We start from the raw sequence: 18,626 nt of genomic DNA on the forward strand, positions 1-18,626 counted from the left end.
TCTTGGTTTTGTTCTTTAAAATGCCTTATTAGAGAAGCATTCTGCATCTGGATTTCCAAACACTCTTTAGGAGATGCATACACTTAGCTTTTTTTCTCTTTAATCTAGCAAGAACAAGTTTTAAGAATGAGGGGAGGGATTTAGTGTCCTGTGCTATTATAGGCTGCTATGGGGTTGAACACAGCCAATCCTTCCTTCTGAAGGTGTGCAAAAGAGAAGAAAAAGGCAGGAGGGCAGGCAGGCCAGGATGAGGCACTATGTGGTGCAGTGGTTATCTTCAGCTGAGAGAGAGGAATGCTGAGATTCAGCCTGTGATTTCAAACAAACAAAAGAACAACAACAACAAACACCACACAAAATTCTGCACAGGTGTATTTATACGTATTCTTGTCTGTCATATGAGTGCTGTTTGTTCTTCCAGGATGCTCTTTGGATGGGCTGAAACACTGTTTTGAAGCTGCTCAGGCTGAGGGTGAAATGGCATGAGGGGATCTTGGGTGTTTTGAAGTTATTTGAAAGCCCAACGTTTCTGTTCAGGACTGAAGGGGTGCTGTCACTCTGGGCGGAGCAGCTCTAAAGAGACAGACAGAGGAGTGTCTCTTCTCTGCATTGATCAGATGTAATTGCCTGATGAGTGCTTGCTCTTGAAGCATTGAGTTCAAAAGCTTGATGTCATGAATATTGAAGTCTTTAAAACCATGACAGTCTGGAGGGGTCTCTATGCTTAGACAGCTGGTGAAGCACTTTTTCAAAATTTGCCTTTATCAAAGTCCTGGGACTTTTTGTTTTTCTTGAAGGTCTTGTAAGTGCTAAACTGCTGTAGCCTAAGAAAACTCAACTGGCAGATGTTACCAGAATCCAGTAGCCCCTTTGTTGGGAGCTCATTTTCTGCTTTTCATTAGCAGGGAGGATGCTGAAAGGTTTCTTTTTCTGGCACTCTTGAGCTACTGAAGTCATTGGTTCATTAGTAACTAAGGAACAGAAACGTTTACAGGAAAAGCTCCTAGAAGCTGGCACTAGACTTTTCTCTGAAAGAAATGTTGGTTTGATCCTCTGTTTATTTTTTTCTGAGGGGTGAGGGATTTGTCTAGTGATCCAACTGCTGACAAAGTATCTTGTAAAATATGGCTTTGGAAACATAATTAATGTTATGTCATCTGATCAGTCAAGCAGCCCTACAGAAGGGACTGAGAAAAATTACTTTATCTCAGAGGGTCGCCTAGTCTTGTATAATGTCAGATGACTACATTAAACTCAATACTGGGCAATGAAATAGGCGAAGAGAATGTGATAAATACAGATATCTAGGGGATGTCAGATGTCCTAAAGTATTATCTCATTTTATGATCTCTTGAAAAGGTATTGCTCTGGTATATTTAATGATACTTCTTTTGTACAGTCTATAGTAGAAACAGCACTGTAATTTTTTATGTACCTCCTCTTTTTGACATAGCTTCAGTACCTCAAGGAGAGTAACCGGACTGTTAGAGATGTTGACTATGATGGAGTTGGATTTGCTGGAGTAAGTAGTTAAAACCAGGTTAAATCTCATCTCTTTAGTGGAGTGAGGTGGAGGAGTTTGAACAATAAAGCCTGCTCTTGTACTAATGCATTTCCAAAATATCTTTTGGTTTTCAAGAAGCATTGTGCTTGAAGGACTGATCCTCAACAGGATTACTTTGTCATGAGGTGAGCAGTGGGTCAAAGGATTATTAATATGAAGTTCAGTGTTTTTTGTGTTGGTCTAGTGTTGGGGCTTGTTTGTGGGTGGGGTTTTTTTAATTTTATTTTTCTGCAACAGTTAAATGTAACTATTCTTACAAACTGGTGGTTAGAGCATCAATATTTGCAGGATTTTTGATAAATCCATACTAATTGTTGAGAAATTAGATCTTGGCTTAGGGGAGGTTAGTAATAACATCCTGCCATTCATATGCTTTCATATTTACTTCAAATTAGAAGTGGAGAAAAGTGGTGACAAATTGCATGGGGAGATAAGTTTGCTCTGTCAACAGCTCCACGTGTTGCAGAACTGTGCTGTGCTACAGTCTTGTTTTTAAACTTCTGCCCCCACAAGTGCTGTTGTGGCAAGCTGAAGTATCTTGTTAAGTGGGAGAGTGCTTTCAGGAAGGTGCCTGTATTTAAGCCCCACACAAATTATTTCATCTAAGAGTGAAACCAGAAAATCATTCAGTCTTGGACAGGAGAAATCTCATCCCAATAAATGCAAGGTGATATTGGGTCACAGCAAAGCTTTTTAGGGCAGCAGCATTATGCTCTGCCCCTTTTGGGCAGTAAACTGAGGACAAAATCGTCTTGTAAATTCAAGCTTATGTCCATGCTATGAATTGAATAAACCTGTTAGGTGGCCAGCTGAGCTTCCATTCTGTGTTGGCTTTTATTGCTGCAGACCTACAGCTTATACTGACATAACAGATGACTCAATGAGAACCATATTATACAGGAAAGAATGTCAAGTCAGAATGAGCATAAAGCTATAATGTCCAATCTTCACCTATCTTGGACTTAGTTGCTGTGCTGATCCTGAGTAGACTAGCCTTGAAATAATGTGTCACATTGGACTTTTCAAAAAGGGTAGTAAAGTTTAAAAGTAACTCACTGGTGTTTCTGAGATAAAAGGCAGTAAATGTAATCTGTACCATCCTCTCGTGAGGTAGATATGTCATTGTTACTATCCAAGGAAAGAATACCAAGGCCATTGAACCTGTGGCTTAATGCCAGGTTGCCTAGTTTCTGCTTTTGAAGGCTAAGATTAGCATTTTGGAGGTCCCAGTGGTTGTAATATTACATATGAGCCTTTAGCAGCATGTTGAAGTCATGCTTATTATCCTGAAATGTTAAAGACATGAAAAAGCTGTAACATACGTGTTCCCATTTAAAAATGGACAACTGAAGACGTAATTTTGTATTTACAAATGTAAGGAGGAATTTCTTATTCTTTTGCATATAAGACCCCTTCTATGATGATGTGAGAAGAAGGAAGAAGATAAACCTGCAGGGGGTTCAGACCAGACAATATTCACCATGAAATGACACCATCCAGAGTGGAAAGGAAAATTCTCAGAGCTTCAGAAGCAGCTGGTGACTCCTGGGGTTACGCTGTGTGTGCTCAGATTTCACTGTATTGGAATAGTGCTTTTGTAGCATTGATCCCCTTGGATCTGTGTGGATGCCATCTTTGTAGCAGATTGATAGTGATTAAAATGCTTCCTTTTACAGTAGGGTCTATGAAGAGAAATTATGGCTACAGAAAAAGGTTTTCCTATAAAGGTGTTAAGGATTTGCAAGGAATTTTGTCTTCAGAATGCTGAATGAGCTAATTTAGCACTAGAGATTAATTACACTTAATTATATGCATAAGGCTCCCAGTCTCTGTGCTCTTGCCTGTCTTAATTTTTCTGCATCCATTTTATACTCCTTAGGCTGCACCATTATTCACGTCCTTAATGTCCCTCATCCATTCTTGCCTTTTGACTCCTCCACCTTAACCACTCAGCCATGTTTCCATCCTTTTCTCCTCCATTATCTTTCTGTGATATATTTTCATCCCATGGTTGAGTGTAATGTGGGGAAACAAAAAAACAAAGAAACAAAACCAAAACCAAACCCCCCCCCCCAAAAAAAAAAAACCAAAAAACCCCAAACAAAAACCACAACACCCACAAGTAAAATGCAAGGTCCAGGTTTTTAGCAACAAAAAAAATATAATCCTGAATTTAATAAAACTATCTGAACTTTTGCAATTTGCTCCAAATTTTGGGTACTGACCCAGGAACCTTGTTCCTCCTATATGTGTTCAGTATTTTGATGTTGTAGAGGGAATTACATAACTCCAAGGAAATACAGTATCTGTTATTTGAATAACTACTCACATTGTATATCTGTGTGGCACTGCATAACTTGGGATTCTTGTTCATGTGGGCCAAAGTCTCTGGGAAATAGGGTTTAGCATATATTAAAATCAAACTTGTCAATTTGTTGGATAATAAAACATGGTATTTAGCTGAACCAGACTAAACTGTTGCACAGGGAAAATAAATTATGTAGTCTTGGGATTTATATTTGACTGTTTTTTTGCAACAGACTATAGATAATAGAAAACTGTCTACCCAATCAGTCATCTCCCCAAAAAGGCATGTCTATTATTTTACTCTTATAGTTTGCTAATCTTCTTGTTAGTTATCTGCTCGCCTTATGAGAAACCAATGTAAGAAAAATGTTTCTAATTTTTTCAGTAAATGAAGGGATAGAGGTTTGCTTTTTCCCAAACTGTAATTAAAGCTGGTTATTCCTGCATACATGAAGGCAATATTTGAAAACCTGATTTAGAAAAAAAAAAACTTTAAGGCTTGCTAACTCCAAAAGAACTAGTTATATTTTTTAGTTCATGCAGTTTTAGAATATTTTTAAAAGGTAAAGTCTTATTTCTAAATGAAACTTTGTCTGCATCTTTTATGTTGTAATGATTTTAAATCCGAATTTGGATTAACTTGCTGTGGTCATGTGCATGCATGATCACTAGTTACTTTTGGGGAAGATATGTGACAGTAGCTTCTGAAATTATTCTGAATAGTAATTTAAGAGTTCATCCTGAAAATGTTCCTTCTAATTAATTTATTAAAGTGTTAACATGGTGATGAGAGGGTTGAGAAAGTACTATATAATTATAATAACCACCCTTGTAAAATGAAAACCTTTTTAAACAATGCATAACCTGAAAGCTATTTTTGAAAGACTGCCTGAGAGAAACTTAAGTTTGAAAGTTGTTCCCTTTCCCCATACTCTGGTCATCCATCCTTATTCAGCCTTTGTGGTTCTGTAGGTGGTATTTTGGGTTTAGAGATACTGGTTATGTGTTTCTCTACACGCATCTGTAGGCCTAATTTAGGTGATGTTATTTTCCTTGAGGTATGTTGAGCATAGATCACTACTCTACATGTCTGTGTGTTTCCATAGGCACATGGGGTTAAAATTCAGTAGGATGCATTCATTTTGCACTGGGGACACAAGCACTGATGGACTTTGGCAGCATTTACTGGCATAGATAAAATTATTTAAATGAGGCATGCAAGGGTCAGTTTCGAAGATCCACAGGCTTGTGCTTGTTTTGACTTCAAAGGGAGCTGGCTAAATTCTTCTAAAATTATGACTATGAGGCCTTAGCTACAGTTAAATTGCATGTAAATATGGGCAGTTATTCTTGAAACACAACACACGTGATGAAGTACAACATTTAAGATGATACGTGTACAAGAGCATCTTTCTAAATATAGTGGCTTAATTCAGACAGAAGCATGATGCACATGATGTGCGTGGTGGTGTGTGTGTATTTTTCTTTTTTTTTCTTAATACTCTTTATTTGGAAGGATAGGAGATCAGAACACTTGAGAAATCTGTACTCCAAAAATGCAAGTTCTGTTTTTATTCTCTTATACCAAGATTATTGCACTGGTGTCTAAACTTTAGACACCTTGACTATAGTGGATAGCATTCAGTTTGGCTTCCCTGAAGTACAGTATAGTTTTAAAATCACTTCTTAGTTTTTAAAACAGTCCTTTCTATGCCCTGGTTTCTTTGTAAGCATCTGAAAAAGGTTCAGATGCACAAATGGAAAATAAAAATTAGCAGTTGGAGCTATGAGTGTAAAATTATAAGGATTATTTACCCTCATGCTTCACTTAATAAACTGATCAACAGCTGGATTTAAATGAATTTTCCTCTAGTCAGTGTTAGTGTGTTTGCACCATTAGATTTGTGCTGTTGATTGTGTGTCTGATACATCCATCTGGGCCTTTTGCTGGAAAAAGAATGCTGAGTGAACTGCATTATTGGTCATTTACAGTTTGCTAATCCTGACACTTGTAATTCAGGTTACATGAATGTGGAGAGGGGAGAATGTCATGCCTCTTGACATAATTGCAGTGAGTAAGCCGGGTCTCATGCAGTAGGGCATCTCCTAGGGCTGAGCAATCAGTCTGCACTAAATTTTGCACCTTAACAGGTGATCTCCTTTGTGCTCAGAGTTTGTACATGCTTTTCCCCCTGCCCCCTCAGTACTTGATGGAACCTGTGCAAAAATTAGGTCCCTGCTTTTTTCTACGTTTTCAGGAAAAACATGCTGGATGGAAGGAAAAGCTGTTTTTCATGGAAGAAAAGATGAGCTGGAAAACCTTTCATCCACATTCCAAAAGAATGTTTGCAAATATCTGCTGAAAACAGTGAATTAATTTGATCTCATTTATGGAGTAGCAGAAATAATACTGTTGGAAAGAAAACTTCTAAAAGGACTTGCTGTCTTTTCATGAGATAATAAATCACATAACTGGGGTATGTTCAAGGGAACAAGGGTAGTGTAGTTTGGGTTTCGGTGAGACCATTGTATAGTGGTTTGGGTTTTTTTTTCAGTTCTTCATGTACAACTAGAAAGGGATTTCTTGGGTTGCAGTCAGAGAAATGTATAGCAGCATCTTGTACTGTTTATGGTATGCAGTGCTGTTTTGACTTGTGGTAGTCGCTTTCACACCCTGCTCAGGCTGCATGAAAAGCACAGTTCAAATCCCTGTTATGTCCAAGACTCATGATTTCTCTTTCAGAGTTCAGATGGATCCCTCTCTGGGGTTATGCAGAAGTGGAAGGAGTATCAGCTCCAATGCCTGAAATACTTGTATGAGGCACCCCCAATTGTGACAGGTAAGCCTGCTCGGTAGGGATAGGATGTGTTAATCTTTAAAAAGTGCAATAACAGTAGCAAGGAAGTGATTGAGCTTGAAAATACTTCTCCAGCTTACTTTCAAGTCCACTTCTTCATACCATTTGCTCCTGCATGCTTTCTGTGGGACTATCCTCTCTGCTGAGGAAGCATTTTATAGAACAATTTCATTGTAAAGATGTTAGTCTTTATGTCCAGGGTATTTTGCAGTGGCAGGTGGTGGCTGTAGCACATCACAGCAGCATACTAGTGTAATACACATGAAACTTTTAGAAGCCATTGAGAGAGCACACAAGCGTTAAGAAATCTGGGACCATGCTGTTCACATTGACCCTAGCAGTTTGTGGGCCTTATAGTTGGAATAAATTATTTTGAATATTATAAAACACTGCAATGACTTAAAAAAGTAAAATAAGCCTTAGTAAAAATGAGAATGCACTTGTCTTAGCAGTTCAGCTGTTGTAACGTGCCAAAAGCAGCTGCCATGTGCCAGCATCATGGTGTTTAGAGAACACCAGTGACTCATCAGTGATGCTCAAAACCTGGATGCACTGTGACCTCTTCTATGCTTCACTACTTTTGTGACACGCTGAGACAGATAAGATGGGTATAAAGTTGTATCTGTGAAGAATTATTTCAAAACTGTTAATTTTAACTCTTAACTACCCTATTATGTCCGAGTGAGAGCAGTAGCTGATGACAGCAATGACAGGGATACATTCATCTCCCTGCACTCCATTATCCTGTTGAGCGGTTGAGTGCTGCCCTCTAAGAATGACAGTTTAATAAATCTGAAGTTGAAGTATTCTCATGTTGATTAAGCTGTAATGCAAATTTATGGTTGTGTGTGGGTATTTTGTTGATGTATCTATATATTAGGCTAGACTTCCCAACTACAGAACTGTGAACCATTCTCAGTTATGACTATCTACAGTATTCATAGCAAAAATTATTTTAAACTGAGAGATATAAGGGTGTAAAAGAAAAGATGGAAAAGGATCAATATTGATTTACCTTTCTTGTCTCTTGATTTTGATCAAAGACCCTAATCTGTTTTTCAGTTCCTCTCCTGAAACAAGAGTTTCATGTTGTGTGGGGATAAACTTTTGGACAAATAAATCTTGCTTAACTGCATAATGCTGTTATGGGTTAGGTACATGTCTGTGTTTCCTTTTATTTTCTGCTCTTAAGTCTTCCTTCTTGTAGTATTAATACAATGCAGTGACATGACCCTCCCTTCCATCTCTCTGCAGAGGGCAAGTTCTGCAACAGAACATTTGACAACTACGCCTGTTGGCCAGATGGACTGCCTGGCACCTACGTGAATGTCAGCTGCCCCTGGTATCTCCCCTGGGCTAACACAGGTAAGAGCCTCTCCGTAGAGTCACAGCTTTAAACCAACCCTGTTTGGCTTGCACAGCCTTAGCAAGGATAAAACTGGCTTAAATGGCTGTGAGTGCATACATGGAAGTAGGAATAGGGCTCAGTATGATACACTCTTCATCTCCATTTAGTGGAAGATGAAAATGAGAGAGGATACTGTTCTTAAGTGTGGCATTTAGTTTGGATTTTTGTGTTTTCGTCTGGTTTTGCTGCTTGAATAGTGGTGGCTATTAATAGTACTAAGGTGCTTGTTGAAGACAATCTAACAATAATAGTGTAGTTTGAAAACTGAGATAAATGTAGCAAAGCTAGACAGCAGGTCATGCTGTAGCAGATAAAGACAAAAAAATACTAAAGTGAAAGGGTTTTGTGCTGCTTTCTGAGATAAACTTCTCAAAATGCTGCAAGATGAAGGTATTGTCAGTGGTTGCAAAGGCTTTTTTTTTTACTCTGAAGGACTGAATGTCACCTTTAGATTTTACACCCTTACGTACATGCATGCTTCCTGCCACTTGAAGGCGATGTGTATTAGATTGCTTTGTTTAGTATTCTGTCTTTGAAACCAGTGTCTTGTACAGCTTGTCCTTTGTGGAGACCTTTCTATGTTTTGAGGTCTAAACAAAACTGTTTATGAACTAGCTGCCTTGGTGTGATGAATTGTCCCTGTTAAGGGACAAAGGATAGTGGTTAATGAGGTTGTATAAATCTGACTGCTGGATGTAAAGATGGCTTAAGTGTGGAGTACATGTGTTAGCATTGAAGGGATTTTGGAAATGAGAAAGGAAAGGAATGGGATGGTCGGAGGATACTTTAGATGTATTGGATAATGTTGGGGCCTGGGCATGATGCAAATGATATGGAATAAAGGGTGGAGATTGCACTGGGTCTGGCTGGGATGGAGGCAACTTTCTTGATAGCAGCCTGTATTGTGGAGTTCTTTGTATTTATGGCTAGAAGTGTTGTTCAGCAACAGCCCAACTACTGGTGCGTTGTCAAATCTTTCTCACCAACCCATGCCCTCGCTGCCCAAGCCCAAGGCCAGTAGGCTAGAGGCCTGCAGCAGCTTGGGAAGTGACACAGTTGGGACAGCTCTCTTGATCTGACCAAAGGGATATTCCCAAGAACCAGGACACTGAGGTCAGCAATAAAAGTTCAGGGAAAGTGGGAAGATGGAGGTGGAGGCACTCATGGTTATGGTGTTTGTCTTGCCAAATAATGCTTACATGTGCTGAGGCCCTGCTTTTCAAAAAGTACCTGGACATTTACCTGCTGATGGGAAGCAGTGAATAAATTCCTTATTTTTGCTTTGGTTGCATTTGCAGTTTTTGCTTCCTTTATTGAACTGCCATTATCTTGAAGGGATGGGGTGGGGTGTATCTGTGTGGGAAATCTTCACACCAAAATCAAAATGTCATCACAACACCAACAAAGATGTACAATTTGCACAATAAACCTCTACCCCTTGTCCCTTCACCGCTTTACAACCTCAAAAGATTCCCAACAGTTATTCCCTCTCTGTCAGTGTCCAGTCCCACTTTTGCCCATTACTTATCCTAGTTACTGTCTTATCTTGACCAATGAGCTCTTCTTTCTCCCCCATCCTGTTGACAAGGGGGAGTGGCTGGGTGGGTGTTTGGCAGCTGGCCAAGGTCAACTCATCACATCCACCATGGTATGCTATCTACAGGGGCTGAAAGGAAGTCTCTGCTCTGGTGCCTGCAGCACCTCCTCCCCTTCATCTTCTCTGACCTCAGTGTTTGCACAGCTATGTCTCTCCCTTTTTCTCATCCCTCACTGCCAGGTAGTGTTTGACAATGCCTTATGCGCATTTCACCTGAGGTGGCAGTGTGTTGGCTGAGAGGCTCAGCTGTGCCCCATGGTGGGTCCATTGGAACTGGCCATCTCCAGTACGGGGAGCTTCAGCCTCCCCTCACAGAGTCCACCCTGCAGTCCCCCACTACCAACACCCAGAACACCTGGTAACTGCTGTAGCACTTAATGGTTCTTACTGTTGAGTGGGAGAGATGCTTGGAAAGATACCGATTTGGTGATGGGGTGTGTGTGTGGGGGGGGGAAATGGTCAACTATTGCAACCCTTTAACTTCCTGGGTAGGTTAAACTTGTCTCAGAGGTAAGTTGCTAAAAGAAAATTGCTGAGTCTGGATTGATGTTTGTGCTTTAACCTGGTGCATCTTTTACACTAGGGTTTCAAGGAAAGAGATGGGAACCAACATTGTGGTGTATATAGTGGTTAGGGACACCTGTGGTGTTTGGCGGAGAGATGATCTGCTCCGCTTTCTGCCCCTACGCTCTGGGGTCCTGCTGCCACTTGGTTACCTCTTTGGCAAGTGACCTGCATGCTTTGGCAGTACTATTCCTGTCTTGTTTGATGCTGAACATATATGTTGGGATGACTTCCCTGCCCTAATGTATTTCTCTGTATTCTACTGGGTGTTTATTATGCTACTGTGTCCATATTTCTAATTTCTGCACATCTTTTGTATTATTGCAACTCTCAAGATAGTAACTGCAGATTTGAAGTTAAAATGCTGTTTGCTAATCCTCTTTAGGCTATTAATAAAATCTTGTGTTTTTAGAATGGATAAACAAGCTTTTATAAGTGTATGAAATAAATTTTTACCTCATAATTGAGAAAATTATTGGGTGTTGCAGATTTTTTCCAATAATGCTAATCTTTCTGAATATCTCAAATTCTTCACAGGGTTAAACTTATTTCCTCTAAACCTATTTACATTCAATCTTTAAGACCCTGGACACAGTTATTTGACTTCCAACTACTCTTGAAACATCACTGCTGGACAGAACCAGTTTAACACAATACTGCAGATTAATAAATTATTAGAATGTTAAATATCTTTCATGCTTTTGGAAAGAAGTGTGTTAAAAAAATTATCCTGAAAACAGTGTTTGTTTCAGTGAGCATAATAGCAGCATTTTGTATAACTCCTTGCTAGGGAGGATAGCAAAGTACTTCAGAAAGTCATTAAACCTCTGGATGTGTTCTCTTGTTGCGCATACACCTCAGTCTGTTTTACCAGCTAGGAATAAGAATGGAACAAGGAGGCCTTTCATTGTCTAATATAAAACAAGAATCTTGACTTGGTGCCAGATATGCAATTTAGGAGCCTGAATTACCATGACCTGGTACTATTTTGTGATGTCTTGTGGAGTCATGTTCAAAGTGAATACTAATGGACCACCCTGATGAAGAGGTAACATCTTTATAATGGAAGATCCTAGAGCAGTAGGAAATTGTACACCTTGTGATTTACAGTAATCGCTAAAGTATGCTTACTATTTATTCTTGCCTTGCCCCCTACTTGGAACTTGAAATTGAAGCCCTGCATCTCTTCACTTGATGAAAATGGAGAATAAGAGAAGATGAGACCTTGTTTGGGCAGTACCTTCAAAACATTCAGTGAAGGTCATCATTAAGTATGAAGTACTTCAGCCAAGCTTACTCATTGAAGACTGCTGTTCCTTTGATTAGGAGTCAGGTTTTCAAGTGCATAAAATGTTTGCCGGAAGACCATGGTGAGTCAGGCTGTGCCCCTGCAGCCATGGAGGTCTGCAGTGGAGCATAAACCCTCCTGGAGCTTATGGAGGACTCCACACAGGACAAGGGGGATGCCTGCTGGAGGCTGTGACCCTGTGAGAAAGCCCATGCTGAAGCAGGCTCCTGACAGGACCTGTGGAGAGAGGAGCCCACACTGGAGCAGGGTTGCTGGCAGGACTTGACACGATGGGGGATCCAGGCTGAATCAGGCTGTTCCTGAAGGACTGCACCCAATGGGAAGGACCCATGCTGGAGCAGTTGGAAGAACTGCAGCCTGTGGGAAGGGCTCATGTCACAGAAGTTCATGGAGGACTGTCTCCTATGGGAAGGACCCCATGTTGAAGCAGGGGGAAGAGTGTGAGGAGGAAGAAGCAGCAGAGACAATGTGTGAAGAACTGACTGCAACCCTTCTTCCCTGTTCCCATCCACCTGTGCTGCTGGGGGCAGTGGAGGGGGCAGGCAGGGGGAAGAGGTAGAGAAAGTAGTAGTGAAGTTTGGTCTGGGAAGAAAGGAGTGTTGGGGGAGGGAGGTGTTTTAAGATTTGGTTTTAGTTCTCTTCTGACTTAATTTGCAATAAACTAAATTTTCCCCAGGTTGAGTCTGTTTTTGCCTGTGATGGTAATTGCTGAATGATCTCTGCCTGTCCTTATCATGACCTATGAGCATTTTTTTTTTTTTCCCCCCTCTCCCCTGCTCAGCTGAGAAGGGGATTGATAGAATTGCTTTGGTGGGCACCTGGCCTCCAGACAGGGTCAGGCCACCACAACACCATACACCAAGAAGTCCCTTGAGGAATAAATTGAAACACTTGAAACTGAATATTGCTTATGATAAGGTGCTGAAATGGAGCAAGCACTGAGTGCAGGTGTCTATGACCTGGCCTTCATAAAAAGTGCAGAAGAGTGGGAAGCAGCAACAGGTGACCTGGGAGGCAGAGACACTGGTATTTCAAGGATAGGATTGGGAAAGCAAAAGCCCACACAGAATCTGACAAGTGACATGAAGGGTGACAAAAAGGGCTTCTAAACAGATATGGAGAAAATCTGGATCCAATGCTTAATTGGGCAGGAGGAACTTGAGACAAAAGTGGGGAAATGACTGAGGTACTTGCTGTTACCTTTGTTGTGGCATTTACTGGTAAAACTTGCCTTCAGAAATCCCAGACCCCTTAGATCAGTGATGAAGACTGGACCGAGAGCCTTAGTGGAGGAGGATCAGATTATGGGACACTTCCATGGACCTGTGTATGTCCCATTTGACTTGGTGGGAGGTACTAAGAAGTGCTGAATGAGCTGGTTGATGTCATTGTGAGGCCACTCTTGATTATCTTTGAAAGGTCATGGCAATTGAGGGAGATTCCTGAGAACTGGAAGAAAGCAGTTGTCACCTCTATCTTCAAGAAGTACGAAGAGGAGAATATGGGGAACTTGGCCTTGCATCAGTCCCTGGGAAGTGGTGGAACAAATAATCCTGGAACCTGTTTCTACACACATAAAGGACAAGAAGGTGAATGGGAGTAGTCAGCATGGATTTATGAAGGTGAAATCATGCTTGACAAACCCGACTGAGATTACTGGCTTGGTAGATAAGGAAAGGGCAGTGGATGTGCTTATCTTTATTTTAGTAACGTTTTTAACACTGTCTCTCATAACATCCTTACTGACAAACTGCTGATGGGTAGATTAGGCAAATGAACAATGAGATTAGTAGGAAACTGGCTGAGCTGATGGGCATACAGAGGTTGTGGTCAGCAGAACAAAGGTCTGGTTGGAAAGCAGTCCTTACTGGTGTACCATACGGATTGTTAGTAGGGCCAATAATAATTAACCTATTAATGATCTGAATGGTGGAACTGAGTGCAAATACAGCATGTTTGCAGACCATACAAAACTGGGAGGAGTGGCAGATACACCACATGGTTCTGCTGCCATTCAGAAGGACCTTGAGGGGCTGAAGAAGCAGGCTGATGGGAATCTTGTGAAGTTCTGTAGAAGCAAATGCAAACTCCTGCCCCTAGGGAGGAGTAACTGCATGCACCAGTACTGACTGGCTGGAAAGCAGCTTTGTGGAAAAGAGGTCCTGGTGGACACCAAGCTCAGCAGGAGCAGCAATGTGCCCTTGAGGCAAAGAACACCAAAAACTTCCTGGGCTGTGTTAGGAAGAGCATCACTGGTAGGTCAAGGGGATGATCCTTCCTCTCTGCACTGAGAGGTATACATATCTGGAGGGCTTTGATCAGTTCTGGGCTTCTCAGTATGAGAGGGATATAGACATACTGCAGCAAGTCCAGCAAATTACCATGATTATTAAGGGATGGGAATGTCTCATATGAGTCAAGGCTAGTATTTAGCCTGGAGAAGAGAAGGCTCTAGGGAGATCTTACCAATGTGTACAGTCCCAATACAGGAAATTTTATTAAACATAATTATTGTGAGGTTTGTCAAACACCTGGAGCAGGTGAACCAGAGGGGCTTCGAAGTCTCTGTCCTTGAAGAAGATGGTCAAAAACTGATTGGATGTGGACCTGAACAACTTGCACTAGTCCACCCTGCTCCCAAGCAGGGTGTTGCACTGGGAAATCTCCAGATTTCCCTTCCATTCTTGGCCATTTTGTGATTCTTTGTTTCTGCTGGGGTTTTTGTTGGTTGGTTGGTTCGGGGTTTTTTTTGGGTTGGTGGTTTTTTTTTTTTTTTTAACGATGTCTCAGTTACTAGTTACTGTCAGGTGTTAGGAACTTCTGTTGGCATCAGTGAGAATAGGATATGGGGAAAAGAATTTGCAGGGGAAGAGTTTGTAATGCTGGAGCATTACTTGTTCAATTACAGGTTTTACAAACCTTAGACTTTACAGCTTTTATTCTTGCTTGTGTCTTACTCTTTTTGTCCTAGTGGCTGTCAGGTTTGAGCCTGCCCTTTTGCAGTTCACAACAGCAGATGTAGCTCAGCAGATTGCCTAGCAGAGTGGCAAGCCAAAAATGATATGGAGAACTTTTTACCTGCTCAGCAAGTATGTGCTGTGTCACTGGTCCCAGCCCATGTGATGTTAGTAGGTTCTTGTCCCTGCTTGCAGCCACAGAGGGGCTCACTGAGCTGTAACTTTCTTCTTGCTGCCTTAATGTGGCACCTTCTGAATTAGTGCTTGTGTTGTGGGCATGGGTTCTGCAGTAATGCTTTCTCCAGGTCTTTGGATTGCTCGTTTATCTCAAGGTGTGAGAGCAACTGCAGGGAGATGGGAATCTGTTAATTGAAAAACTTGAGAACAAAGCTGGTGTTCTCAGTGCTGTACCTGTCTTCAGACCTGTGTGTGTACAGAGACTCAAGGCCAGACTTTCACAAGACAAATCCATGCAGGATGGGCCCTGCAGGTCTTGTGCTAAGCAATGCATGCAGTTGCAAGCTTTTGTCTGACAGCATCACTCTACTTGTGATTGCAACATTTGTCTTCTGCCCTTTTTGAAAGTGCCCCTTGTTAAGGCAGCCTACAAAGTACAGCAGGGACAATCAATACTGTCCCACTTGTGTGTCAGTTCTCTTTAGGAGCGCTGAGCCTGAGACTTTTTCTTTGTCGAGTTACCTAGCTGGTGTGTCAGCATCCTTGCCAAGCTCAGTATTGGCATCCTGTTGGCAAGGTTGGACTCTGAAGGCTGGGAATATGTCAGTGATTATTGAATAGAAGAAGAAAGATCACAGTGTTAGACCAAGATTTTATGCTTGAAACCATGTAACCCTGTACTGCTACAGACTTGCTTTGTGACAGGTGAGTAAATTAAACCTCATTTTTTAGAAGGATTTTTGTTTTATAGCTCACACTGAAGTACTAGGCATTGGGTAGTTGGTCCGCATCTTGGATGTGGCCTGAAGGTTGACTTCTTACATGTTTCTTCAGCATCACTTTGCTATTGCCTTTTTTCTATCTATAGGTGTGAAGCAAACTAGATTGGAAATTTCACCCAACTGAAATACAGGGTTTTGTCCATATTCCTTTCAGTTTATTCTTTTTGGGTGTGGTGGGGTTTTTGTTTGTTTGTTTGTTTTGTTGTGGTTGGTTTTTTGTGTGTGTGTGGTTTTTTGGGCGGGTTTTTTGTGGGTTTTTTTTTTTTTTTAACTCTCATGCAGGTAAGTTTCCTGACTGGTGTGTTTGCAGCTGTATTAGTATTCATCTGCTTGATATATATTGGTTGTTATAGTATTGCCTTAACAGGAAATTGTGAAATAAGGATATTATAAGTATCTAGATAATCAGTATCACAGTAAAGCCAAAGGAATTGAGCTTTAGAGCAGCCTCAGCTTCAATGCAAGTTAAACCATTGTCACTTGAATGAGAAATAGGTGGCTAATGTGTCTTACAGCACAGTGAAGGGATTTGATTTCATAACAAACGAGAAGCCCAGGCGCTGCTTGGCTGTAACTACATGGCAGGAGTTCATAAGGTTATCTGTGCACCTCTAGTGCCATATAAAATAGCTTTGTGCATATAGTCAGGAAGCCCTTTGGGACAATGAGAAGCAGTGGCACTGGGGCAAACAGATGATGGAGGGGAATGTAATTTTTATCAAACAGAGAATTCTGTTCACGACCTTGTAGTGAAGTTCGTAAACTTTATCTTTGGGAAGACTTCTTGGTTTTCAAAGTGGTGTTTTGAAATGTTTTGAAAATATGAAGTGAAATGTTTGGATTATCAAAACAAAGCCATGCTTAATTTCTGCCACACGTTGCTTCCCCTTGCCCTAGATAAAAATAAAAATAAACAAAAAAAAAAAAAACAAACCCAAAACCCGACACCACAAAAAAACACAACAAAAAACCCAAACCAAACCTTTTTTTAAAACTGATTATATGTCTTTGAAAGAGCAAACTACAGAAATTTCAAACCTGTTTAGGCTGTTTCACTCCAGCTCTGTTTTGCTTCTTTTTCTTCTTATGCAACTCCCAGTGTTGAGCAGGTCTTCATGTGGAGATGCTGAAGTAGCAGGAGGGGAGGTTATTGCTAAAAGGATTTGTTCTGTAGAGGTGCCAGCACAGATTTTGGACCACAGCCAAAGTTTGTTGCAGGCAAATTTCGCATACTTCTGGCTGCCTGAGTCAAAGCTTTTGCTCCCATACACGTCTTGAGTCCAACCTTGCCTTTGGTGAAAACCCAGGAAGCCTACTCAGTTTACGGTAGCACTGCAGTTACACCAGGTAAACTTTGCACATCTTGCTATCCATATTGTAGGCAGTGAGATTATCATGAGTTACGCTAGGGCAAAGGAGCAGCATTCCTTCACAAGACGGCTGGCACCTCACCGTCACTGACTGTGTGGTTTTTCTTGTTACTCTCTTATAATTGAAGGCCAGCTGCCAATAACACCATGTGGGTTTGGAAACTGGGGAGCTGCACAATTCATCTTGCAATTATGCCTCCTCTGGGGTCTGATATTTTAGTGTTTAATAGCACTAAATCCTTTTTAATTAAAAAAACCTTCCAGAGTTAGTAGTTTCAGACAAGAGTTATGTGAACAGTAGCTACATCAGTTGCTCCTATATGTGCTAGGCTGCACAAAGGCTGGCTGCAAACTTGCATTGACACAGATGTGGCTGTTATTCAGCTCTCCACTCAAAATCTTATGAGCTCCTTTAATGCTTTTGTTTCAGCTTAGGACCTGCCTCTGCTTTTGAGATGACTGACACGTGAATTGGCTTGAGTGCTAGTCTGTATCTGTATTGGTATCTTGCTATGGTATCGTAGGGAATTTTGAAGCAACCGCTGGATTGTTCTATTTGATGTGACTGAGTTAGTTTTGAGCAGTTTTGAGGTCTGCTTCTTTGGAGGAAACTAAGCCAGAAGCTGTGCCCCAGGTGTGCATTGGGTTCTCTTCAGTCCTGGATGGAGACGTAAGACGTAATGATTTGACTCTACTACTTCCAATATGACCCTACATGGGCCATTGGAGGACTCCTGACCTACTGAGCTCTCTTTAAATCCTGAATGTTTCTTGTGCCAGGTGAAGAGCCAGATGGCTTGTCTGCCTTTAGTTGCTCTTGACCATAAGGTCTCAATGTTTTGTAATTCCCCATGCTCTCTAGATATACCTTTCTCCTAGTTTGAAATCCTTTCCTTTGTTTAACTAATAATTTTTGCTGTCATTCACCTTTGTTTGAATCACTTGCCTCCTATAATTCACTTTATTTTCTGTATTATCCTGGTTTTACTACATTATGTGTTGCAATGGTGACACATACTCCTTTGTTATCCCAGAAGACCAGGCGAAGTACAGCCTGGGGACCCCTGGAAAAAACATAGCTTTTCAGTCTGTGACGTGAAAGACCTGAAAGTCTCTCTGGTGGCAGAATAACCTGGCAGTAATATTAGATGATCTCTGACAGTAACCTTATGGCTGCCTCTGGCTGCTAGAGATGCAGTCAGAGTCTGATTAAATCTAGTAAATTGAAGGGTGTGGCATGGAGGTCTGGGTCCACAGCTGTACTTCACACAATGGTTTTGCTCAGTCACAGAGACAGCATGAACCGAGCTTCATGTGGGGGTGTGACAATGCAGAAGCCAGAGACTGGGTTGCTGCTTCAGAGTACCTTTAGGTGCAAGGACACATCCAGATCAGCTCCTTCCTATTTCCACCTGCTGTAATGTACATTTGAGACCTTTTTTCCAGCACTCCCCATTCCATCTCTGCTTTTCTTGTTGTCTTTAGGTAGGTGTGGGCTCTGCGTGAAGCTTTGGGTAGAAATGCTGGAGGTCACTGCCAAATGCCAGAGGTTACCAGTTTGACTACGGGGATTTTACGCTTTTTAAAAGCAATTTCCCTAGGGTTATGAGATAGAATCATAGGCAAAACTTCTTGTCGTTCAGCAGAGATGATGGAAATTCTCTGCACGGTCCCTACCCTGTATTAGTGTTTAAGTGTCTAAGTTTAAGTCCTGGCTACTGTTTAAATCAGGA

The 18,626-nt window shown here is 41.2% G+C and overlaps 1 protein-coding gene across 1 annotated transcript in view; it reads left to right on the plus strand.

The window, feature by feature from the left end:
- Positions 1–1,453: 1,453 nt before the first annotated feature.
- The window catches only part of GLP1R (glucagon-like peptide 1 receptor), a gene marked incomplete at its 5' end in the record, with an annotated part of 61,442 nt that continues 44,269 nt past the window's right edge, over positions 1,454–18,626 (plus strand). The window contains 3 exons of the mRNA XM_010156481.1: positions 1,454–1,522; positions 6,615–6,711; positions 7,984–8,094. Of these exons, the coding sequence (XP_010154783.1) occupies positions 1,454–1,522; positions 6,615–6,711; positions 7,984–8,094 (277 nt within the window). The remainder of the gene's footprint in view (positions 1,523–6,614; positions 6,712–7,983; positions 8,095–18,626) is intronic.

Source organism: Eurypyga helias, unplaced genomic scaffold (assembly GCF_000690775.1).
Source record: "Eurypyga helias isolate BGI_N326 unplaced genomic scaffold, ASM69077v1 scaffold2818, whole genome shotgun sequence".
In the NCBI taxonomy this organism is placed as follows: domain Eukaryota; kingdom Metazoa; phylum Chordata; class Aves; order Eurypygiformes; family Eurypygidae; genus Eurypyga; species Eurypyga helias.